The sequence below is a fragment of the Alosa sapidissima genome, chromosome 24, assembly GCF_018492685.1.
Source record: "Alosa sapidissima isolate fAloSap1 chromosome 24, fAloSap1.pri, whole genome shotgun sequence".
NCBI classification, from domain to species: domain Eukaryota; kingdom Metazoa; phylum Chordata; class Actinopteri; order Clupeiformes; family Clupeidae; genus Alosa; species Alosa sapidissima.
In genome coordinates, this window is record NC_055980.1 from 24,309,958 (window position 1) to 24,337,084 (window position 27,127).

General features: G+C 39.2%; 1 protein-coding gene across 1 annotated transcript; it reads left to right on the forward strand.

Annotated features, from left to right (window-relative positions):
- LOC121699643 (complement factor B-like) lies at positions 1 to 27,127 on the forward strand. The gene is made up of 18 exons (XM_042081945.1): positions 1 to 124; positions 433 to 630; positions 2,496 to 2,681; positions 12,403 to 12,576; positions 12,929 to 13,012; positions 15,425 to 15,567; positions 15,824 to 15,971; positions 16,386 to 16,517; positions 16,671 to 16,766; positions 17,953 to 18,087; positions 19,171 to 19,283; positions 20,099 to 20,234; positions 21,015 to 21,153; positions 23,692 to 23,771; positions 24,878 to 24,969; positions 25,635 to 25,764; positions 26,444 to 26,493; positions 26,732 to 27,127. The coding sequence occupies exons 1-18, from the start codon at positions 64 to 66 to the stop codon at positions 26,906 to 26,908; spliced, it is 2,274 nt and encodes a 757-aa protein (XP_041937879.1). The 5' UTR covers positions 1 to 63; the 3' UTR covers positions 26,909 to 27,127.

The window sequence follows — 27,127 nt, forward strand, 5'->3', positions numbered from 1 at the left end:
ATAACAGTGAATGGCATAGTCTCTAGTCTGTTCATTAGTGGGGTAAACAGATAAGGAGGCAGTATGGCACTTACTTCTTGTTGTACTTTATTGGCTTTAATCACAGGAGCTTCCATAATGTCAGGTATGCTTGTTTTTAAAGTATTAAATCATTTGATTATTCAAGTTGTATTATTTTATATTTATGCATTTAGCTTACACTTTCATCCAGAGAGACTCACAGAAAACAATTGAAAGGACAGTCCTCCTGAAGAAACTTTATGAGCTGTCACCAGAAAGATCAGTGTGGTCAATGTATAAAAGAACTGATTTACACAATCTACTCATTTGCATTTACAATGTAGAGGATGCATTTTTCAACCACATTTTAAGTTTAAAGTGTGTTTGGTAATGCATTTTAACAGCATCTCTCCATAAAACTTGTTGATCTAGGGGTACTATCATATAATGAGTGTACTGACACTCACCTGTCCATTAAGGGTGGGAATTACACCCTTAGCAAGGGCTTTGAGACCAACAGCTTGCTAATCTACGACTGCCCATATGGATACTACGCCCCGGTTCAAAGCCGTCGCTGCTTAGCCAGTGGAAAATGGAGACCATTACCAAAGCGCAACCTTGCGTGCAAAAGTAAGTAGTGTCCATATTGAACCATGTTTTATATGCTGTTTCCTTACTCTTTTTGGGTATCTACTAGTTTACTACTTCAGATACGTGAAATAAAATGTGAAGTGTTAATTTCCAAAAACTCTTGTTGTTATACTGAAAGTCATAAATCACCCCCTCTATTGATTTGAAGACAGTAAGCTTTCTATACTCAACTATTGTCGAGTAGTTTGAAAACAATAAGCAAATGGGACCATACAACACTCAGAAATAGTGATATGACTCAAGCCTTAAAGAGACTGAACACTGTTCATTGTCAATGTGTAGAGACAATAGCCACCCATTTTTACATTCTAAGGATTCTATGTGCTTTTACCTAATCCAAGTTCATTCAAATAACTCTGCCATTAGCTCACTACTACATAATTCAATTATCACATGCAATTGATTTGTGTTGTTGGACTTTGGATTTTGATCGCTATGGGGATCACTATATTTATTTACCAGTGAAATATTTAGCCTTTTCTTATTTGATCATATAAATATATATTTACAGAAATATACTGCAATAATGATAGATGTGCCATGTGTAGTTTGATTTTGTCTACAACTTTCGTTAAGGATCTAGAAATAGCAACAGAATATGAAGAAATAATCTTTCTGACATAATCGTCTCCTCACAACCGTTAACTGCCCATTCTATGAATACACTGTCAAAAAAAAATGGTCTCTGCCTTCATTTTACGACATATCCTCTTTTCGTCAATCTACTGTTTTGGTCTACTTTTCTACCTCGTGCACAACAGAGATGAATCTGACATAAACCTCGCTTGAATAAATGAGGCAAAGATGCCACTAACTTTCAACAAAAATGAAACCCTGCAAATTTTTCTTTCACAAAAGCATCTGCTAGGCTAATAAATGTAAACATAAACACAAACAAATAAAAACACAAACTATAAATAGTAACATAAAAAAATGATAATTTTGCAGTGGTCTCTTTTCTTTTTTCAAAGCTCTTGAAGAAGCTCTTGAATGTCTTCAAGAAAACGACTATAGAAAAAGGGCCATATCTGTCAATGTATTAGCCTAATGTATCCTGAAAGTTGATCTGCTGGTATAAGCAAATGATGTATGCGTAGAGCCCTTAATAGAGGACAACAAAGAATGACAGGAAGCAAGTGGGAGAGAGAGATGGTGTGGGATCGGGTAACCCGGGTCTCCGTGGGCAACGGATGGTATACACTCTAAAAAGTGATGTGTTGAATGACACATTTATGTGGTAGTTCAGAGACCACACATTTTTTGAGATAGTGTAACGGAGGCAGACTGAGCTAGCGTGCTAGTTGCCCGTGTAAATCCTCACAGCCCTAAGCTTAGGAATGTTTCTAACCACTGAGTTGGAAGCCTGGGCTTTTAGCTCAGTGGTTAGAGCGTTCGCCTCCAATGCTGGTGTGTGTGTCAAGGTGGCGGGTTCGATGCCCACCTTGTGACAATAGCTGAAATCTGTCTTTCACCTTTCGTCCAGTCACACAATTGGTCTGTCCATTCAACCAATTGAAATTGGTTTCTTGGTATTTTATGCCTCCAACATTGTCTTCAAGGCAGCGCTGCCTGGAAGGCACTATGGTTAGGCATGGGTTAAGGTTACAGTAGGTTTAGGTGTAGGATAAGGTACCTTTAAGTCGACGGTGGCAGTGCTGCCTGGAAGACTACATTGGGGACATAAAACACCATCGAGCGTGAATTTGATACAAAATCGTGTCGTCTCTAAGCTAACACACAATGTGTCATTTTAACACCCCTTCCCACCCCTCTGTTTATTTTAGAGTGATATTTGTCCTTCTTGCATTAGACATCAGTGTGGTTTGCTTCTTTCTTTCCAACAGTGGTCAAATGTCCTGATCCAATGGTTTTTGAACATGGAGAAGTCACGCCACCACAAGATAGGTACTATGTGAATGACACAACAACATATGAGTGCTTTTCTGACTACAAACTGTACGGGTCTGCAACTCGTATCTGCAAAGCCAACGGAAAATGGAGCGGTAGCACACCTATATGCAGCCGTAACAGTGAGTATTTGCTTGCAGTTGTACACAGTGTCTGACAACAAATTAATGAGTATTATTTTATGGTGCCACTATACCAATAACTATAATAATAGATTTCAATGACATATCTTGATTTAAGAAGAACATATAGATGAGTAAATTTAACTAGACTGCATTTCCGGGGGGAACTGCGAAAGTGTGCTTGCCCTGGTCCGGTCACCAACGTGAGCAGACAGTGACATACGCTATGCTGAACCTGGCTTGATCCAAGCATTCTAACAGTGCCTTTCAGTGTTGGAGCAGTGGCAATACCTCAAAAGCTCTATTCAACTATTGCCTTGCGCGGTTCGTTGGATTTTACCTGTGGCCTGCCTTCGAATTTAGCTTCTATGACTAAAATCAAATCAATAAAATAAAACAACAGCAGTGATTGGCTGCAAAAATAAATAATGTCACGCGTCTTGCACCTCTCAAACTGGGCTATCAGGTAACCTAGAGAAAAATTTGAAATTATGAAATATGACTAAGGCATTAAAATGCTGCTTGTTTGTCAGGATACTTTTTCACAGGTTTATTATATATTTTACTTAACTCATTGAATGTAGCTAGATACTCATGAACGCATGTCTCTTATAGCCATAATAGGAGTAATTTTAGCAACACCGTATTTTGTGTGGCCCATAACGACCCAGTGGATCATGAAAATGTGCCAAAATTCACATTCCTTGCTTGTTGTTGGCACATTAATCCCATTCAGATTGCCACTTATCTGAGATGTAAGAGTTCAGTATAGGTTTAAGGTCTGGGGCAGGGATTTGACATTCTGTGACTTTGAGGGCTTGCTTAGCAGCACTGTCCGCTTTCTCATTTCCCCTCAGACCAACATGGCCTGGGACCCAGCAAAAAACTACACTCAAGTTCTGGTTCTTTAGACGTTCTAGTTGATCAAGCTCAGCTTTGGTTGTACTTTTTGCGTGACATTAAAGCCTACTGGAAAGATTTTTAATTGCAATTTAATTGAATGCAATTTACTTTTACGATTAAATAGAATTAATTTATCCCTCTCACCCATAGTTTTCTATTTATTTACAAATGTACATAGGCCTACTGTATTTACATTTATACATAGTTATTCTACTGATCTTTATACTATTCATCCTGCACATAGACTTATTATTACTACTCTTATAATGTTGTTTCTGCACTACAATGACACTGTTTCCACACTGCACATAGCTGTATGTACATATCTGTTATATATTTGTCATATTGAATATCCATATTTATTCTGTTTTATTATATTCTGTTAATACACTGCATATATCTATATTATTATTTCGACTATTATAATGTTACTGCTACATCTACATACATTATTCTACTTATTGTATGAGATAACTGCTAATACACTGCACATACATGTATTTATATTTAATTCATATTACTCTAAACCACCTTCTGTAAATCAACTGTATACTACTGTCTACATTGCACTATATTTCTTAACCTGTCTCTGTATATTTCATCACCTTTCTATACTTTGCATCACATTGCATGCATACTGTAGCTACACGAATCACAGCTAAGATCCTTGGTTGCTATGAAGGCCAGTCGTTCTAAATGGATGGTTGCTATGGCCAAAGGCCAGTTATCTCTGCCGTTGTCAAGCGGGCATATCCTAACTTTATCTTATTATGACCGCCGCTAGCGAAGCGGTCATATAGGGATTGTCAAAGTTTTATATTTTTTTATTTATTTTTTTTTCCCCGTCATCTACTTCCTGAATTTTTGGTCAACGATACCCGGGACACCGAACCACCGGGGCACATGAAATTTGGTGGGTATGTAGCCCCATTAGACTTTTCCCGAACCGCAAAAAAAGCAGTTTTTCCTAAATAACTACCTGAACCGTGGCACTGAGGATGAAGAATCTTTTATTGTATGTTGGTCTCAAGGGCCCACATCAACCTGGCCCATAATCACTCATTTGTGATTTGCACCCCCCCGGTAAAAAATGAAAATGCGATATTATTCTGCTTTAATCGCCCCTATCTTCAGTTAAGATGTTCATAACTGCACCAAATTTTATGAGTATGATTGACCTGGCATTTTCTGGGGGTATGCCAAGTTTCGTAGAATTTCATCCATGGGGGGGTCTAAAAAAAATTAGGTTATGTGTGCATTTAGTGACTGTACACTCATTAGCCTGTAGATGGCGGTGCACACATATACACATGCACACACACACAGGCACCCACATACTATCGGTATTAGAACGACCGATACATAATTACAAATTCAGTAGAATTAAAAGAAAGCCAAAATAAATATTCATCAAAATCAGCATGGCTGCATTTCCAGTATTAGTAGTAGTCGTTTGTCCACTAGATGGCGCATCGTTGCAGTGAGACGTAATTGGTTTAGTCAGATTTTTTTTTTTTTTTCCTTTTTTTCTTTTTCGCATGCCCAAATTTCCGTCAATGATCCCGGGACACTGAAAGACCGGGGTACACGAAACTTGGTGGGCATGTAACCCCACATGGATAGCATGGAACCATCGTTTTTCGTTTTGATCTGTAGCCCCCCCGCTGGACTGGACCCCCCGAAAGGAGGGTAGGGCAGACACAGTTTTCTGTGAATATCTCGAAAACCGTAGGGTTTAGGAGGACCATTTTTTTTGTATGTTGATCTCCAGGGGCCATGTCAACCCATTCCATAACCACTCATTTCATGTATAGCGCCACCTAGTTAAACACAAAAAAGTAAAAATGAGGTGTTGTAATTGAAGGTATCTGTGACCTAACATAGTCAAAACTGCACGAAATTGGAAGTGTATGATCATTATGACACCCTCTGTATGCACGCCAAGTTTTGTGGAATTCCGTTCATGGGGGGCCACACAATAAATTAATTTATGTTACTATACACCAACTGGCCTGTAGGTGGCCGGAGACAGTTTTCTGTGAATGTCTCGAGAACCGTAGGGCCTAGGAGGTCCACCTTTTTTATGTATGTTGGTCTTAAGGGGGCATGTCAACCCATCCCATTACCACTTATTTCATGTATAGCACCCCCTAGTTAAAAATTAAAAAGCAAAAAATTAGGTGTTTTCATCACAATATCTCTGGCTGACAAGGTCAAAACTGCACGAAATTAAAAGTGTAGGATCATTATGACACCCTCCGAATGCATGCCAAGTTTTGTGTACTTTCGTTCATGGGGGGCCTTACAATAAAATAATTTATGTGTACATTTAGTGACGTACACCAACAAGGATTCCCGGGACACTGAAAGACCGGGGTACACAAAACTTGGTGGGCATGTACCCCCACATGGATAGCATGGAACCGTCATTTTTCGTTTTGATCTGTAGCCCCCCCGCTGGACTGAACCCCCCGAAAGGAGGGTAGGGCAGACACAGTTCTCTGTGAATATCTTGAGAACTGTAGGGCCTAGGATGACCAATTTTTTCCGTATGTTTGCCTCCAGGGGTCATGTTAACCCATTCCATGTGCACACATGTGCATAAACAGATACACACGCATACACATACATTTACAGTAATCATAAGTATGACACATACTCACACAGTAGACATATGTACGCATGCATGCACATGCACAAACACACATACGCAGGCAAACACACAAGCACGCACAGACACACACACACACACACCCACACACATAAACATAAACTTGTACACGCACACATTTCAAGAATTTTTCCCGTCATCTACTTCCTGAATTTTTGGTCATTGATACCCGGGACACCGAACCACCGGGGTACATGAAATTTGGTGGGTATGTAGCCCCACTAGACTTTTACGGAAAAATTTAATTTCGCCCCCCCCCCCCCCCCCCACTGTACGTGGGTGGATGACAAATAAGCCTGAAAAAAGGAATTTAAAAAAACTTCAAATATCATCCCTAAAAAGTGTTTATATGTGTTGCTGTATCTCTAAACTTGACTAATATACATTTTTTTTTTTTTTTAAAAGTGAAATATATATTTATATGTCAATTTGTCATGTTAGTGCCTAAAATTGTCATATGGTGTGACGTGAAAATAATTTGAAATAAAATGAAAATTAGATACTTTTTTCTACTTTAATTTATGTCACTGTACATTTTAATCACGTTTGCTTTGATTTGCAACATTTCCTTGTGAATATTTAGAAGAAAAACCTAAAATTTAACAAGTTATTTTGTCAAGGTGGAGAATGCTCCTAAGTGTAACCAGATATTTTAGCTTAATTCTGATATTTCTTGTAAGAACTCACTCAAAATTCTTGAGGTTCTTGCAAATGATGTCACACCATAAGACACTAAAATTTGGCCACGATTGATGATGTCCAATTCAAAGCTTTTTATATAAAAATCTAAAAAGCAGAACTCACCTCTTGACCATGCCAATTACTCCTGACATTCTATTGTTACTTCCTGATTAAGCAGGGTCCTCTTCACAATAATAATGTCCAAATGAATGCCCAGTCAAAATATACAATATAGTGTCACGCCATATGACAACCATTTTATGGACAAAATATATTTGATTATAACTTAGTTGGACAGCATGCATAAACATCAAAACTTTCTGTGGTTGTAAAACACATCCAATTATTTTATATGCATGGTAAAACTTTAAAGTAATTATACTTTTTATGGATATACACTCTTTTTAGGAAGTTCGCACACATGGTGGACAGTCACACCATATGACATTTTTTATGTTTGGATGATTATTTTAAGTCAAAAGTGAAATACAAATCCAATAAATTTAATATGACAGAACTTGAACCTACCAGACCTACAACATTTCCATATCAATTCTTAACAATTGCCATTTTTTATAAGTGTGTGACACATGGACAGTCTGAATTCTGCTATTTGTCATCTACCCACACTCATTGGCCTGTAAATGGCGGTGCACACATATACACATGCACACACACAGGCACCCACATACTATCGTTATTAGAACGGCCGATACATAATTACAAATTCAGTAGGATTAAAAGAAAGCCAAAATAAATATTCATCATCATCATCATGGCTGCATTTTCAGTATTGGCGATAAGTAGTCGTTTGTCCACTAGATGGCGCATCGTTGCAGTGAGACGTAATTTTGTTGGAAGTTAAAAGTGGGTTGGAAAAACAATGGACGCTTCCTACAAGGACTGTAATTTACCGCAGCAAACATCTAATAAGGATAGGACGATGTTCACATGAAGTGTAATTCCCATTTCTTCTTGAAGCCGAAATAAATCTGAGGATGTTTATCGGACATGCTTGGTTTTTACTGCAGGTACGTTAATCTTGTAATATGAATAAGGACCTAGGTAATGTTACCGTTAGCGTTGGTTGAGTGATGGAGGCCCATTTGATTGATTGCATTTGTAGAAAACTATAAATGCGGTTATACCAAGCAAATTGATAGCAGCACTGTTTGTATCTTTTGACTGTCATTTATTGCACGTGCTACAAAATCATTCTGTGCAATGGAAGATTTACCAACGTTACACCGGTCTGATACAGTTTTGCCTATACATGCGTGAGACTGAGACGCCTGTTTATTTTGTTTTAAGTGCGTGCAGGGTGTGAGGAGAATCGATGTGCTTTGATTCCAGCTTGGTAGTTGTAGTCTGTGAAATTAAAAAGCACGTGTGTGTGAAGTATCCAAACAATGACACCTTCATTTCATTATGGCTGCTTTAGCAACACATCTTAAGCTACTGTGTAGTGGGTACCATTTAGAAGTGGCTACTTCATTCGCGCTTTCCTTGACTCATGGAGCTGCGTGAATGTTATTACAACTTTTCGCCACGATATGGCAGTTTAAGTCCGCTTGATACTGTAAGGCGTAAGCCATTGGTTTCCAAAGGAGATTTTATTTGTGTCGCCAGCATAGCCTATTGACAATTTATGTTGTAAATAGGCCTACCTTATAATCCTACCTGTAGCTTAGGGAAGCTAACAGCTTTCTATTAGGATCTAGTTTGTTAGTTACCGTTTTGTCATAACTCCCTGATGCATTTTTGCATTTAGAATAGCCAGAGCGTGTATATCTCAATCGGAAAATTAAACAATATCGGGTGCCTATGGACTAGGCTGGGTGAACCCAGCCTGATCTGCCCGCTATTTATTTTTTGATTTCTTAAAAGATTGAGCTTGGTCTGATGAAAGCCAGACTAGCCATGGACCTCAGTTACACAATGCAAGGGAACATGAATCAGCCTATATTTGCACAAACAATAACGGACAAAAGCTCTTCAACTTTGGCCCGTTAAAATGTGTATGAACAGTCTAGCGACGCATTTCATCAAGGCCCATTTGGACATGTCAGTTATTTGCACCACTGGTTAGATGTAAAACAGCATTTCGTTTCAGACTACTGTTACTTAATTTGTGCATTAACAATAACGTTTCAGACTACTGTTACTTAATTTGTGCATTGACAATAAAGTATTACATGAACTAAAGATGACTAAAATCTTATGTAGAAGAAGAAACATTCACAAAAAATCAATCCTTCCAAAAATGACCTTTGTTTTTGATAGCTGTTGAAAACGGCATGGAACTGACAGAGATGTTTTTGTTTATTTATAAATAAACAAATAAATAAATAAATAAAATTATGCTGATACCTTTTGCCTTTCCCAAATACAATGTAGCCTACAGGTGTAAGTGACCTTTCATCAATCCAGTTGCAATGGATGAACTGTGATGAACTGCCCTACTTGTGATTGATTGCTACATCTTCTTTGGCTATTCTACAATCTATTCACCTTTTCAGCACCAGTAGGCTACTTTCTGTGCAGCCGCACACACACTCAGGCATGCCAAACAAGCATACACAAAAGTTTCAAGAGTGGGGGATGGAGTAAAATATGGAGACAAATTGAAGTGTGATTTATTTTCGCGGAACGGATGTACAGGACTGAGCGGCGGTCATATTTTGTACCGCTATGCGGTACATCTAGTTTTAAACATCTCTATTTTACTTAGCCTACTTCCACACAGTGAGTCCCATTAAGAAGTGGCCACTTCATTCGCGCTTACTGTGATTCACGCAGCAACATTATTAAATTAATCTGTCACCATATGCCTATGCCAACGTTTGCAAACAGGAGAATCTTTTCATTTGATTCACAATGAAACGTTTCATTTAATGTACATGTAAACAATGAGTAGGCTAGTTTTGGTTGTTGTTGGTGGTGTTACTGCATCCCTTAGTTATGCCTACAATGCAAAATTGTTCCCTCGTGATTGTTAGACGCATTTCAAAACATCGCGACGTGAAATGCCACCACAAAACATTGTTTGTGAATCGGTCTTATTAGGAGTCCTCGCTTAAGCTGTCACAGACTCAGGCGCTACTTTTAGGGCTAAAATGCTTCCTGAATTACTCTTAGTAAAAAAAAATAGGAGTCCTAAAGATATGAGTGACGAAGTTACGAGTACAAGCATCTCATATCAAATGACCATGGCATTACGCTAAGCAACATAAATCTCATAACGTTACAGCAACATCTCCTCCCTATGACCTAGCTAGCTAGCTTCTAGCCACACAAGAAATGAATGATGTTAAAATCTCCGCTTAGCATTCTAATAACAGAAGGGGCACATTTATGTGGACCACTACAACATGACTCATTATGTCTGTAACGTTAACTGTATAAAACACTTACTTTCATAAAGGAAGCACACCATCCAGCACATACACATGGAAACCAATATTTTAGGTACTTGGCCACGAACTCAAAACGTGTCTCTCTGATGCTCTGTTCTAGAATCTTTGCTCTGAAGTCTGTCCCCATTGCTAAGCAACATCAAATAAATGAAATGACAGTCTTCCAGTATTAAATGTGTACGTGTGATTACGAATGGATGTGTGTGGTTTGCAATTAGAATAAACAAGAAATAACATTTCCAATAATTTCCCATGATAAATTACATAATATTTGCACCTTCCTTCCTTGTGAAGCTCACACTAATTCCACCGCATTTAGTGAAATGTAATACAACGTTGCCACCTAGCTTTCAGATGTAGGCTATTTAAGATTAACGTGGCATTTCCTGCTTATTCTTTTGTCAACACCATGCTTTTAGGAAAACAATCTTTTTATCATAGTTCCCTCTTCAATGAGCGATTACCAGCTCGTTTTTGTAACAGAGATAGCTGTTTATTGTCCCTAGGTTTACAGAAACACCTATTCATATTAATACGTAGCCTATGGAGTGCTGCCGACCACTGTTCATTACGGCCCAAAATGCCTTGCATGTCTTTACAACAAACACCCAGTAAAACCTAATTTCCCGTAAACATATGAATTTGCATACTTGTAACATTTTTAATAATACTCTCCCATCATGATATTTAACAATAAGGAAAAATTTAATTTGAATACCGTCAATGTGAAAACAACTCTATTATGTAAGCTATATATAGCTACTGTTCTCCTCGCTATTTCAGTTCTATCCCATGGCAGAGCAAGGATTTTATGATTGGGTAAGGCTGCCCAGAGACGTTGTGCATACTTGGAAGGCATTGTGATAGCAGTACAACTGCAAATGTAAAAGGTGATTGTTACCAAATATGGATGGGTGGTTTACCAAATGATGGAAACTTCTGTAATGTTTTCTTTTTTTTTTTACTCAAGCACCCTCACATTGGAGTCCCGAGTTCACATACAAAATTTGGTATCGATATGTGACAGTGTTCCTGTGATATGGACGACTTCCTGTTTCGGAGCTTCGCCGCCGATTTCGTTTGGCTGTGACGGGCAAACACTTTCGAAAATCAAAAATCTTTTCTGTAACTTTTGTGAGGCTTGGTCCAAGGATCATGTACGTCAAGTTTCGTGAAGTTCTGACCAAATTTGTGACCTGTGAAACTTTAGTTTCACTTTCTATTCAATCCAATATGGCGGAAGAATGACAAGGGTCAGTGACATCCTTTTCAATTTCCACACTACACCGGTTCCGGCCGGACGTTCTAGAGTTGGACCGGTGGCGATATCTCAAAAGGTCTAGGAGCAGGAGCTGACGAAAAATTGGGCTTACAGGAATAAGAAAACTTAAGAAGAACAATAAGTGTGCTGCTTTCAGCAAGCACACTTAAATAAGAAAACTTAAGAAGAACAATAAGTGTGCTGCTTTGCAAGCACACTTAATAAGTCACAAATAACTTTACAACAATTGTGCAATAGCCTACTATTTGTATTAAACTGTGTACCAAACCTTGTCTGTCGACATGTTTCTTAGGAGATTATCTTTGCTGGTTTGTAAAGAAAGCCACATGTAACCTACTGTATTAATGGGAACGTGCACAAATCATGAGTGGGGAGCCCAGTAGAAAAAATAAATAAATAAAAAATGCATTGTTGCTTTAATAATAAATATCACAGATAGTTCTACAACAAAATCTTTACTAAAATGTGTAATATCAGTCACATGAGGCAGCCGTGGCCTACTGGTTAGCGCTCTGGAATTGTAAACGGAGGGTTGCCCCGACCAGTAGGAACGGCTGAATTACCCTTGAGCAAGGCACCTAACCCCTCACTGCTCCCCGAGCACTGCTGTTGTTGCCGGGATTAGTGTGTGCTTCACCTCACTGTGTGCTGAGTGTGTTTCACTAATTCTCAGATTGGGATAAATGCAGAGACCAAATTTCACTCACGGGATCAAAAGAGTATGAATACTTATATACATGGTGGATTTGCTGTAATGTTCCCTCACAGCTGACCACTGCCCAGACCCTGGGATCCCTGCTGGGTCGCGCAGGACTGGCCACATCTTCAACATCGGTGAAAAGGTCACTTACCGCTGTGAGGGTAGCTTGAAGCTCATTGGCCCGAAGGAGCGGACGTGCAAGGAGAGTGGACTGTGGAGCGGCCATGAGCCTGAGTGTCAATGTAAGCTGAGCTGACAACAACCCTGGTTGTTTTTTTTTTAAAGTGTATTTTTTTTTTTTTTTACCTTTATTGTAGAGGACACTGACGAGACTGACAGGAAGTGAGTGGGAGAGCACAGGTCCACATGGGCACTTGGGCCAGTTCTGCCACAGCGTTGTTGACAAGTTTCACAGAAGCGTGAAAAAAATCCATTGTCTCATGACAAACAAATCTTGAACCTTAAATATATTTAAGTCAGCTTTGAAAGTTAGCCACGCCGTGTGTTTGCCATTTGTTTAACCTTTTTCCGACTGTTATTGACATCTTTCCCTCAATGTTCATATATGTTCTCTTAAACTGTATGTCCATGTAGTTGATTACACATATGACACGCCAGAGGAAGTATCTGAAGTGTTTGGGAGTGCCCTCAAGAACAGCTTGACAACAGCGGAACTGGGTAAGTTCTGTCTTGTTTTAGAATTACTATTATGTCTAGTTCTTCTGATCCAAATTTACACCAGAGAGTATGTCCACCATTATGGAAGTTATCAAGTAATAAGTTCATATATGACTATCAAGATACAAAATTGTCCTAATGTTGTATTTTATGATAGCCCAGTAAACTGAAACAGATAAGAATTTTCAGATACGAATTAAGATTCAAATGCGCTGTGAGATTCATCTAATTCCCAGGTTAATTGTATATTTATTGTGTTTTTTGTCACTATGAACTGTTGAGGATTTGTCTTCAGTGTTATGTTTATGATGGTTTGTTTAGTCGGATAATACTGTACATTTGTCTTGACTTGTGTTGAAGTATGGTTATATTCTCTTGAACAGAAACTGTAATTTCTTGCCTTGTTTTGTGAAAAGTCTGGTACTTTGATTAGACTTAGCAGATTAAGCGGCAAGGGCATTATTTGCTTGTTTTTGAAAGTCTATGTCCAAGGGAACAGCAGTAATAGCAAGACATTGCTGGGAATTCGCCTTATTCAGGCGGCAGCCATTGTGTAATTCAAAACGAGGCTACACTGCCAATACCATTAATGCATTTCGCAACCTACTGGCAAATGCATAGAACATTACAATCCTATGATTTGTGTACCCTGTAGCCTCGTTTTGGTTTACAATGGTTCGCCGCTTGCCTAAGGCGAATTACAGTCACAGAGAATTTAGAGCAAAGGGGTCACCAAACGTTTTTCCTCCGAGAGCTGTTTTCACAAAATGAACATGGCCGCATTAGCTATGTTTTCTATTAAAGGTTAAGCGATGTTGGGTAACGTCAATTCTGTTGACGTTCAAACAAAACAGAGAGCTAGCTCGTCCCTCCCTCCTCATCCCTCCCGTGCAACTGAAACTCTCCTGAAAGCGCATCTTGCACACAGCAATGTGTTCTATTAGTACCCCGTCTGGTACAAATATCAGTGTATGCTATTTGCAACCCTGTGCATTTATTCTGGCATATCGATCACACAATGTAATAATATTTTATTTTATTTTTTTTTAAAAACAAGCAACATGTTTTTTTTTTTTTGTTACGTAACAGGGTGTGAATAGCTCAGCTGTGTAATTGACACTCTGAATAAGGTATGCTGTTTGCATCAATGTACAGTTAGAAGTGGATGCTATTCGTACCCTGGTGTTTATATTACTGCATGCTATTTACACCCTGGTGCATGAACTAGCTAATTGTTGCAATCAAAACTTCCGTTTGAGAACCGATTTCTTGTTCAAATTGCGCGCCTTCTCTCCAGAGACGTTGGTACACATGCACACTCACTCTGCCAAAATGCATCACACAGGAATCAAACCCCAGTCTCCCACATGCCAGCTCTTGTCTGTGACCACTGCACTATCTGCTTCCACAAGGACACAGTGTTTGCATGTAAACTTATAGTCTAGGCCTGAACGTCATATTCACAAAATATCTGTTAACTAACAAACTGACAGTTGTATGTGTTCACTGAACCAAGATTATGAAAATAAAACATAACTTTTTAATCTAAAACTTAATCTGAACAGATATAGTGCCAAAACCTTTCAGAATTCTTCACTTTCTGCTGACGAAAAACAAATGTCCGCCATGTTTTTTGTGCACATGAGCAACGTCTTTTTGTTGTTATGTCACAGGGTATGAATAGCTCAACTGTGTGGCCAAGGCTATTCGTACCAGGGGTGTAAATAGACACTCCGAAAATGTTATAGCTTAGAAATCACATAACATCGCTTAGAGCGCCTTTAATAGACACACAGCACACAGCTGATCTCCATTCTAAACAGCTGAATATGTCCCTATGTGTTTAAGGCCACTTTCAACTCCATTGCCGTCTTTGTTTCTAGACTGTGAAGTTGATCAGTATGTGAACAGGTTTACAAAGTGATTGTGTTATCTTATCAGATGTATGAACACTTTCTTTGAACCTTTTAGAGAGCTACTCAGAACCAGGTGGGAAGCAGCTATGGCCTACTGGTTAGCGCTTCGGACTTGTAACCGGAGGGTTGCCAGTTCAATCCCGACCAGCAGGCACGGCTGAAGTGCCCTTGAGCAAGGCACCTAACCCCTCACTGCTCCCCGAGCGCCGCTGTTGTTGCAGGCAGCTCACTGCACCGGGATTAGTGTATGCTTCACCTCACTGTGTGCTGAGTGAGTTTCGATAATTCACGGATTGTGATAAATGCAGATCACGGGATCAAAGGAGTATATACACTTATACTTATACTAAGCTACTAGTTGCTCGCAAGCTACCTGTTGGTGACCCCTGATCCAGGGATAGTTGTACAGTACCTGATCCTGAATGCAATGTTCAATGATGCATGGCATTGTATGGTTGGCATTATTTCACATCTGCTTTCTGCGGATTCATGCCAGACCCTAATGAACAGGAGGGAAAGAAAATCCGTCTGGATAAGGGTGGGAATCTCAACATCTTCATCGCCCTCGATGCATCTGACAGCATTGAGGAAGAACAATTCAAACAGTTCATAGAAATGGTGAAGAAACTGATTGACAAGGTCTGTTCCTTAGCAAGTTTTATTTCAAGCACCTACACATGAATATACTTTAGTAGGCCTATCTGTATCCAAAATGATAAACAAATAAGCTTTTTTTGTGATTATCGATGGATCATTATACATGGGATTAAACCTGACCATATTGCGTTTATAATTTTTTCGGTGTATACTGTATAGTTACAGTGTATTTTTTGTATGTCGTTTTTTTTCAGGATCTCATCACAGGGACTCATCACATTGTGTTTTCATCTTACAGATCAGCTACTATGAAGTGACGCCCAATTATGACATTTTGATATTTGCCACAAAGGTTACGACAATTGTTGACATAAAAAAATACTACACAGGCAATGCAAAAAGCCTGGCAGATGTCATGAAGGATTTGGACGATTTTAAGTTTGGTGGTAAGCAGGCTTTGTTTGTTCATTGACCACATGCATATGATCAAAGATCCTTTACAACAATAGACCAAGTGAAAAGAGTATATATACTTACTTACTTATACTTATATAAATTCCATTTGTACTCTCTGAAGTCCCCATTCATCAGCTAACAATGAAGCCAAGCTACCCCCGACACACACACTCTCTCTCTCTCTCTCTCTCTCTCTCTAACTTGTACAGTCTGTGTCTGTCGACAACAAAATTTGTGACTTGCATGACATTTTTGTCTTCCATGCCAATTTTCTTTTTCATGACACTGTCCCTTCAACACTTGTCTCTCTCTGTACAACACAATTTTATAATATGTATAGACACATCAAGATTCTTCAGAGTAAATTCTATTTCATAAACTGGCTATATTATTCATTTTGACAGAAAAAGAAAACGATTCTGGAACTAACATTGGAGCAGCCTTTGTAAAGATATATGAGGATATGAGTTTCATAAATACACGAAATGAGAAGCAGTTTTTGAACAGCAGCAATATAATCATCATGTTTACTGATGGTAAAATAAATATTTATTCTCCAACATAAAAATGTTCTTCGCAAATACATATCAATATATGTTTGAATAAGAATATGTTTTTCTTTGTGTATACTGTACATGTGTCGGTGAGTGCGGTGAGTGTTCACTTATGTAGTTATTCTGTTTTTCAAGGCGAATCCAACATGGGCGTAGATCCAAAACGTCCCGTGAATGAGATAAAAAATTTTGTGTACAGAAATAACAAAGAGGAGCGTCAGAAATTTCTAGGTGAGGCACCCTCTCTCTAAGGAAATATCTTTCTCTCTCTCTCGCTCTCTCTCTCTCTCTCTTCCCCCCTCTCTCTCTTTCTCTTTTGCTCTCTCTCTCTCTCTCTCTCTCTCACACACACACATATATGCACAAACACAAACACAAACACATACATAACAGAAGAACAACTTGGGGCCAAATTTTCGATTTGCACGTAAATTATGCGTAAGCCCTTTTTTACGCGCTTCCAGTTACGTATTTTTTAGTTACGCACATTCTCCCATCCCTGCTTCTGTTACATCGACAGCGCGCAAGTTCAAAATCAAGGCGGCCTTATGAAAGAGGTGTGATTTATTTTAAATAGAGCCAGGCTGATCCACCACCTCATTCATTTAGGTTGATATGAAAACATGGAAAGTGGACTTTCACATTGACCTTCAAAATACCTAGAGATTGGGATGATTTATTTCAGATAGCCTAATAGCTGGTTTGATTTGCATTAAGAGATGATCTTAAGGAAAGTACCCCATGCTAATCGTGAGTTATGGTAAAGGGTATGTGATGATGTGGTGTTTTTTTTATATTGTTAATTTCAAAGGCCAAGGGAACTTTATCAGGATGTATAGTATCCTGGATCTATAAAATAACTGGCCTGGCGCAGTCTGGTGCGCACTGACGAGCACAAACTCAATGAGAGGGTGCTCGGTGGTAGTGGGGGAGGGGCATGAGAGTTGTAAACATAAATTTTGGCTAAGTCCCCTCAATCTGTCAGACATGCCAACTGCAGCTTTAAATGAAGGGCAGAATGTGCGCAGGCTGAAAGGCGCTTCGTTTTTTGACTCATGCACCCTTATGCACATGGGAGAATTTGCCCCATAGTGCAAAGAAACACATAGTGCAGTTAGATTACCTAAGAATTATACACCTTCTAGATTGGATTTTTCAATTATCTATCTATCTATCTATCTATCTATCTATCTATCTATCTATCTATAGTATCTATCTATCTATATCTATCTACAGTATCTAGTTCAGTTCAGATATCTTTATTAGTCCCCGAGAGGCAATTCGGTTTACAGCCAACCCATCCATTAAGGGGTTTAAAGTTAAAAGTTCTATCTATCTATCTATCTATCTATCTATCTATCTGGTGTTTTGGGCACCCTGAATTTTTCAACACAAGTTGCCATTCTGTTTTCCACAGATATATACATGTTTGGATTGAGAGCCGACGATAAGGAGTTGCTGAATGAATACGCAACACTTGACAATGAAGGAAAACATGTGTTTGTGTTGGATGGTGTGGAAAAGCTCCATCAAATCTTTGATGAAATGATTGGTATGACTTTTCTTGCCAGAATACATGTTCTTGTCTAGGTAACATAATGGAAACATGAGTCAGTACAGGGCTATGCATTGAGCACACAATCAAATCAACAGCTTTTAGTTTAGTCCAGTGGTTCTTAAACTTTTTGTCTGGCGACCCCCCAAAAAACATTGAACATGTCTCGCGACCCCCTTCTCTCTAACCAGTGGAACTTGGTTTTGAAATTAAATGTTGTGAGATGGGCATTGGACGCAGAGGCGGAAAATGTCTTCTCTCATATAGGCTATGTCAACATCAAAGGCATGATGTCAATGGCAGCCTTTGACTAAAAAATTTTACAAAAATCGTTCTCTTTGAGAACCACTGGTTTGGTCACAAATTTGTTTAAACAAATGCTGAACATTATAACATTAATGGAGCAGAGACACATTCCTGGTGTATTAGATCGAATTCCTTTAAAGGAAAACACCAATTTTTGAGGAAATTACCTTATTTTGCGTCTACCCCAGAGTGAGATTCAAGGATACATATCTTTCTCTTCTCTGGCCGTGGCCTGCAATAATTCAGTCTGATACGGTTAGCCTAGCTTAGCATACTTCACTACCCTGGAAATACAGAGTTCTCGCGAGAGCACAATTTGAATTGTGCCCGCAAGATACTCTGGCCACGAGCAATGATCCAAATGTCTTCTATCTCTCGAGCGAGAGGGACCAATCAAATCGGTGTAGGCGGGACAAAGGCGAGCTACACTGATGACTGACACTGATGAATTGTTGTGATTGGTCGTAGCGTTATCCAACTGCGTGCAGTGAGAGTTTCAAATGCATGCTTGGTGCCGCCCCTCGAATTGGGCCATTTTCATTACTCGTGGCCAGACCCTTAATCTGAAAGATTCCAGGGTCTGGTTTACCAGGCTAATACTTCACTGGAAGTGGGTTGCAACACCCTACAGCATCCTTTAGCCCACTTTACAGTAACTTTAACCCACAAGTTGGTGTGTTCCATTAAGCTCTGTGTTCCTTATGAATCGAGCAGCAAATGTTGTTGTCATTTTGTGCGCCCACCTGACCTGACTGTGTAGTCTTCTGCATGTAGATGAGAGCACCAGTGTGGGTTTGTGTGGACTCCACAAGGACTACAAGTATAAGGATGACAGAGAGTCCACCATACGTCAGCAACAGCCTTGGCTGGCAACGATCACTGTCAATGTTAGTACATTTTTTGAAAAATATAATCATAATCATGTACTGTACACTCCTGATGGCTGGACTGCACTACTTTAGAGGGAATGATTAGTTCTACCAGAAAGACTCAGTAGACAGAATAGAATCAGTTAACAATTTAATGAGTAAAGGAACAGCTTGGATACAAGCATGATAGAGTCCTGAATAGGTAACGGTCTTTGGCGTAGGCCCCGTCTCGGATCCGTCCAGCGATGAGCGGATCTCGTCTGCTGCCGATGGATGAAGGCAGGGGCGGGGAGCCTACCCCCCACGACGAGACGGGGACCAACTGGTGGCGGTGGCTGAAGGAAGATGATGTGGCAGGCAGACCATGCCTGATTGACGTGGACTGCTGGCAGAGGTGGCTGGAGGGGAGGTGGAGGGGACGTCAAGGTCAGCGTACTGAGAAGCAGAAGCAGTGTTAGGTGGTACATATTTAAAGAGCCCACTGAATTCCTATAGGCTAGCGCTGATCGAATGAGTGAATGATCAGATTGCGGGGCTTTCCCGAAAGTAGGCAGTTAAGATTAGTGTAAGCATGGGAGGAGTAAGGCTACACTACGAGTCTTCCTAGTAGAACTTTCGCTGAAGCTATCATTTCTCAAGAAACTGATAATTAATCATCTAATCAGAAGACATGGAACTGGTTATGGTTGCCCTGCAACAAGTTACCCCACGTGGAAATGTAATTAATAATTTGCTCAGTAGAACTTTCGCTATCATGTCTGTGTTATTTGCTGCGTTATCTGTGTTCATCTTAATTGCCGTTTCACTTGTTTGACCCTCTGCTCTCCCTTCAGCATGCAGATGGACTTCCATCCAAATGTCTGGGCTCTCTTGTCACCCCCCGCTTCATCCTAACAGCTGCCCACTGTTTCAAGTTTGGAGACGCAAGCCACGGGATTTCTGTTGATATTAAAGATGGACAAACCACAGGTACCTCATACACTCGATATGCATTCATATTTATTATCATACATTCATATATTCCATGCATATTTAAATGCAATATGCATGGAATTTATTATATTTATTGGTTACTTGACGGGTGAATAGATAACACATTCATTCAACCGTACATAAATGCTATATAATATATTTAGGAAGCAACCTTCATGCATGCTGTAAGTGATTTTCTTCAAAATAAGAATACCCTTTTGCGGTTGTATTGTCGACCCTCTGTAATCCAAACTTCTGTTCTGTTGTAACCCGTTGTAACCCATTGTGATGACATCTTAGGGTTTCCATAGTTACTTTTTAGATTTGTGTGTGCATGTTTACTGGACACATTTAAGAAAGTCTAGTAAGTCTTCTGATTTACTTGAACATGCCCATGGCATTTTCTGTTTTATTTTGATACACAAAAAAGAAATTAAAAGAAATTAAATAGAGATATAAAAATAGCATCAAAAGGAAAGGGCCAAGCCATGGCATTTTTACAACACTTTTTCAGTTTCAGAAAATTCAATTGTGACTAGGGAATTTTCATTTGAGGGAAAAAAACATAGTATTTTTTTTCATGAAGCATTGATTATATTATGAAGCATTCGTGTATGATTTTATTTGTGCTATGCTATGCACCCACCCATGAAGTAAAATGCTATCCATTTATCTTCTAAAAGTTCATTAAGTATATGTCAACAATTATTACACCTTTTTCTACTTATGCTCATGTCTGGCCTTTATTACACTCATTTTGTTGTTTTGTGTCCTTAGTCCATAAGGTGAAGAGGTACATTCCTCATCCAAACTATAATTCCACACTCAAGAAAGATGCCGGGATACCAGAGTTTTTTGACTTTGATGTGGCACTTATCGAACTTCAGAAAGATGTTAAGATATCTGTCGAAGCAAGGTTAGTTGTTATGCCCCTCCCCTTGCAGTATATCTATACTCTTTGATTATTCTTCTGACAGTATGTTGAGGCAATTATAACAACAACACCAATAATAATAATAACAATAATAATAATAAAAATAATAAATGAGATTTATGTAGCAGCGAAAGAAAGATCTGAGAAAGATCTCAAAGCGCTTCGCAAGTGGGCCACTGAATAAAGTTAGGCCACGTTTATAAGTAGCAGGGCATTCTGAGAAACGGATATTTTCCCCTCCTTCGTTTTTAAAAATAATTCCGTTCAAACAGCGAAGGGTGTTGCGAACACGTTGAACAAACAGATGGCCAATCAGAGATTTAAAACAAACTTCAATTTAATTTCACTTATAATGCGCCAAAACATTACACATGTCTCATGGTGCTTTACAGAGTGTTAAACATTCCGAGAGAGCCCATGAGTAACAGGGGCAAGGAAAAACTCTAGAATTGGGGAGATATATATAGGAAGAAACCTCGAGCAGATCCACGGCTCAAGGGCCTGACCCATCTGCCTAGAGTCAGTTACAGGGCAGTAAGGTCTGTATACATGATAAATGAATAGGTTAGTTACTGTAGGTGTAGAGAATACGACATGGTGTTTAGAGCCACCTGAGGTATATGTTACAAAGAGGTAAGATGGTTACATATCCAGTATGATAATGCATGAATCCTATTTAGTGTCAGAAAGTTCAAATAGTCCAGTGTAGGGAATGAATTGTCCATAGGGATTAGGAGTTGTCGTAGGGCAAATAGTGGGTTGCTAGGCTGTGCGGCGCCAGGAATCCGGGCAAGGGGACAGCAACAGGCGATGGTAGGGCAGTCATAGGGATGGGACTTAGGGAGGGCCAAACACAAGGATGGCTGATGACTGGTAATGGTTTACCTCACAAGTGAGATAAAAGGGGTTGTACGGCGTGACATGAAGTACAGGACAGCGCTACAGCGGTATGGTGAAGGGTAGTCAGCACCAGTGCAGGTATGGTCAGTGGCCACCATGGCATGCATGACTGGGGTGCCAGTCACACGAGGACACAGCAGGGTGGTCCATTCCAAAAAAAAACCTGAGGTGGTTGAAGTTCCACACCACACCATACCTAACTATGGGAAACACTAAAGAGGTATGTTTTAAGTCTAGAAAAATAGGGAGGGTGTCTGCTAATTGAATTAAGGGAGGGAGATTATTCCAGAGGAGGGGTGCGCGGTAGCAGAAAGCTTGGCCTCCTACTGTAATTTCTTGGGACTACAAGAAGCCCAGTATTCTGTGATCGTAGGGGTCTAGGTTGGTTATATGGAACTAGAAGATCTTTAATATATTCAGGTGCCCAGCCAATTATGGCTTTGTACTGTATGTTAGAAGTAATATTTTGAAGTCAATGCGACTAACAAGGGAACATCACCTCACAATGCAATTGTGAAACTGGAGTTTTTCCTAATCTGCACGTTGGTCAGAGAAATAATCATTTTCAGTGATAAAACCTCCATTTTCGTGTAAAAGAAAGGCCAAACCGCATGAAAATATATGTGTTTTCCCTACGTGTATAAGGGGTCTTAAAAATGGCAATTAGCAGTGTTGTATAACTTTTGAGGGATGAAGGTATTCCCATTGCTCTGAACTCGTTGAAACTAAGGGGAGGAATGTGAGAGTAAGGTGTACACTGTGCCCTGGTGAGAAACTTTAGTCCACTGCCGTCAACTCAACTGCCAGCCTATTGATAAGATTTACACTAGCGTTGCACCAACTTCAGAGGAGGCTGTTTAATGAAAGAGTATAAGGCTATAAAATAAGACCTTGTATTTTGTGTTCACCTATATGCCCATAAGATTTATCGAGGCTATGTTATTTTATATTGTTTCATAGGGCTTTAGTGGTGGTGTTGAAGCCTATAATAGCATAATGTTTTCTTGCCAAGTGTTCTGTTTGTGGCACTTTTTATAATAAAGAGCACAAAAGAAATACCTGTTATGTCCTCCATAGTAAAACTTTATGTAGGCACATATTCAGAAACAGATATTGGGTTCTGTCCAAAGTCAAGCAACATAAAAGTTACTTACCATAGAGGGTAACTAAGTAACAGGTTACTTTTTAAAGAAGTAACGAGTAACAAGCAAACACTACTTTTTAAAAGTAGTTAATATGAAGCAATTTGAATAGAGGTGTAGAGTTAGTGTCAGAGTACCAGGCTTGTGCAAAATTCCAGAATTGAATTGAAACTGGCTCTTAAATTCTAATTAAATTCTTGAATTTCACTTGCATTTCAATTGAGGTAGCAAACAGGAAGCAGAATTGCAATTCGAATTGTGCACAACCCTGCAGAGTACATTGTTTCAGACTGTTAGACATTTTATATGTTATAAAACCCATGTTACAAAATATTAACTATAATATCAAATTATGTGTTTTATTTACTAAAAAAGTTTCAAATAATAGAGCTGGATAGAATCAGAGCATGTGGACTCTGTCTGGCCAGAAGAATGTTGTCAGATCAACTGCGTTTAATGCCATTGTTTCCCTCTTTAGACCCATCTGTTTACCCTGCACGAAGGAAGCAAGTGGTGCTTTGAAACTTTCCGGCAGTGGTGTGAAATGCAAAGACCATGGTGAGTTCATATCATAATCATATTGACCATCATAATGAGACGTTAACGAATAGGAAGTCATTATTGGTGCTATTAAATCGACAGCAGCCTGTGAAAAAATATCCATGAAAAAGGCAGATGGACATTGGTTCAATGCTGTGGTGCGATACACAGGAGTATACCCACTTAAAGAGCATCACCATCTCAGTATACCACTTAAAATAGACAAGGATACGTATTAGCATTTGGGGTTGATCACAGTGAACCCACTACAGCTAACTACTACATCACACTACAGCTAACTAGACTACACCTCTAGTTCAATGCGTCACGTGGTCAGAGATTGACTTCTCATTGGGTAATGTCGACTGAACGAGAACTTCACACTTAGAGAGCACAGAGACCACACAGAGGTGAACACATGTCCTAGCTCACGAGTCAATGCCCATAGGCCCATCATGTTTGAACTGTTATAGACCTCTGAAGTTCGCCTACAAAAATGACCTAAAGCTACCATCTTTGCCTATAAAAAGAGATCCTGGAGCTAAGAGGCAGAGGAACTAATTACTGGAAGTTGGACTGCAAGATACTGTAGCTCCCATGTAGCAAGTCCGCCGTCTTAACGTACCGAAGATCACAAAACCCATCTGAAGTCAGATGACAAAATTGTGTAGGGCAAAATGTCTGTAATGCGTCTTCAGACATATTCGTCACCGCAAAAGGATAACATGTGTGACTATTCAATATGGGTTATTTTCCCATAGGATTGCAAGATACTGGATCTCCTTATAGACCCTTTCAAGAGAGTTCCATTATCAGCATCATAGTTGGCCCCACAAGACTTCCTTTTTAACATTCCATATGTTATCTTAATGCAGAGGAAGTAGATTGGGAACCAAACAGAATGTTCAAGCATTGTTTTTGTTTTTATTGTTGAAAGGGTCCATATGGATAAAGATGGAAGCTTTTTTGTAGGCGAACTTCAGAGGTCTATATAAGCATCCAAACACTAGGCAGACTCAGAAATGCGGTGTGTCACTGACTAGCTCTAGATTGGAGCACAAGACCCTTTTCTCTGACATACATGTCTAATGTATATTCTAACTTCATATATTTGCTTTACACAGAGAGAGTGTTATTGAATAATGAGTTTGAAGATGCCAACATAATGTCACAAAAAAGGGAGAAGAAAAATCTCAAAATAAAGCTGGGAGCTTCGGTGAGTTCATACTTTTGATTAAGTATATTAAACTCATAAATAGAATAAAAGAGCGAAAAGAGGCCTCTGAAAAAAAAACCCACATTAAACTCAAAAATGGACTCTAATTCAATATATCAAGTTTCTCATTTAAATCAGTTTTTTGTTTTTATGTTTTAGCAGTAAGTTTTTAGGGAAGCGTTGTAATATTACAACGTTGGGAGCCACATGCCTGTATTTACTTATATTGTCTGAAGAGACGTGCCGATCAAGTCATTAGATTAGATTAGATTCAACTTTATTGTCATTGTGCAGAGTACAAGTACAAAGCCACAAACGTTTTTCAATTTGCATAGAACACTGTTCTGCGGATTATAGACGGTCCTGCTGGACCCACTTGTTCCTCACCGAAAAAAAAAAAAAAACTAACATAATAATAATAATAATAATAATGATCGGGCCTCTGTACACATGCATCTGTAGGCCTAGATGTTTATAATAACTATTAACTGTAATGCTTAGAGTAGCATGACAATTTGTCTACACACATTTCAAACCTCCTTTCCCAACGTTCTCTCTGTTCCCTGTTGACATGATGTATAGATGAGCTACCAAGATGACTGTCTTGCTTGATTGTTATGAATGTGAGCTTGAATGATGATGATTTACACTGTCTCACGTTGTAGAGGGATGCTTGCATTGAAGATGCCAAAAAAGCAGCAGGCATAACTGCTAAAAACGCAAAGGATATCGTGACAGACAACTTCCTGTGTACTGGCGGGATTAATCCTGAGACAGATCATGTGGCATGTAAAGGTATGCTGAATTCATCTTCCTCTGTAACACACACACACACACACACACACACACATGCACACACATGCACACACACACACATTCACAGACAGACAGACAGACACACACAAACACACACAAGCACACACACACACACACTCATAGACAGAACGACAGACAGACAGACACACACACACACACACACACACACACACACACACACACACACACACATTAAACTTGTGAGTGCGAAACAGAGTCAGATATCTATGACCACTGAGTCTTCACCAGCTGCTTAATTGACCTTTCGCCAGGAGTGTTTAGCCACGCCCTCAACAGGTTCTCTACATTCTCTCTATTGTTGGCATTCTAACATTGGGAACTGAAAGAAAAGCACCCAAAACACAGTGCAGAAAATCAATGATGTGCTGTGGAATAATCATTCATTCTTAATGTAATATCCTACTTGATATTGGCGTTCTGATTGGTTAGATTACCTTTCAATCAAACTCTGGCGAAAGGTCAATTATGGAAGCTATTCACGATCCTACGTTATACTTCATTGGTTGTGAATCACTTTTGTTTCCTGACATCCATTAAGTGCAAAACAATAAACATTGTCACATCACTTAAAGATGTTGCTCATGGACTTACCTGTTTGTTTGTTTTTCTTTTTTATTTATTTGTTTGTTTTGCACAGGTGATTCTGGAGGAGCACTGTTTAAGGAACAGTATTACCGCACAGTACAGGTTAGAATATATTGCCATATATGTATCTCTAGATGATTCCAGATGTGGTATAAGCATCTCTCAAGTTAACAGTGTGGATTCCAATGTTAAATGATAAATGACTGGTTGGTTCTGCTTGGTATTGTTTATGTTGTTGTTTGAGAAATGACTGGTTGGTTCTGCTTGGTATTGTTTTGGTTGTTGTTGTTGTTTGTATGTTTTGGATGTGTTACCTGATTGATTGTCTCTCCCTTTAAAGGTTGGAGTTGTGAGCTGGGGTGTGGAGGATATCTGCAAGGATGAAGGCAAGACTGTTGTTAATTCCCGTGAACACACTAGAGACTATCACATTAACCTCTTTAAAATGCAGCCATTCTTGAAGAAGTATCTGGGAGATGATACAAAGGATTATGCACCACTCACTTTTCTAGAGTAGAGTTTCCATGTCTTATGTGATTGCAATGTTTTTCTCTGCATGTCATGCTTTTAGTAGCAAAATACTGATTGTTACACAAAGTTGAGATTTTTTATTCAAAGTTTCTAATATCTATTCTTAAAACATTTCATGAAAACGTTTATTGCTTTACTAGTTAGTTTTAATTTGTTCATATCATATGTCTATGGTGAAATTCAATTAAAGACCACAGTGAGTAAA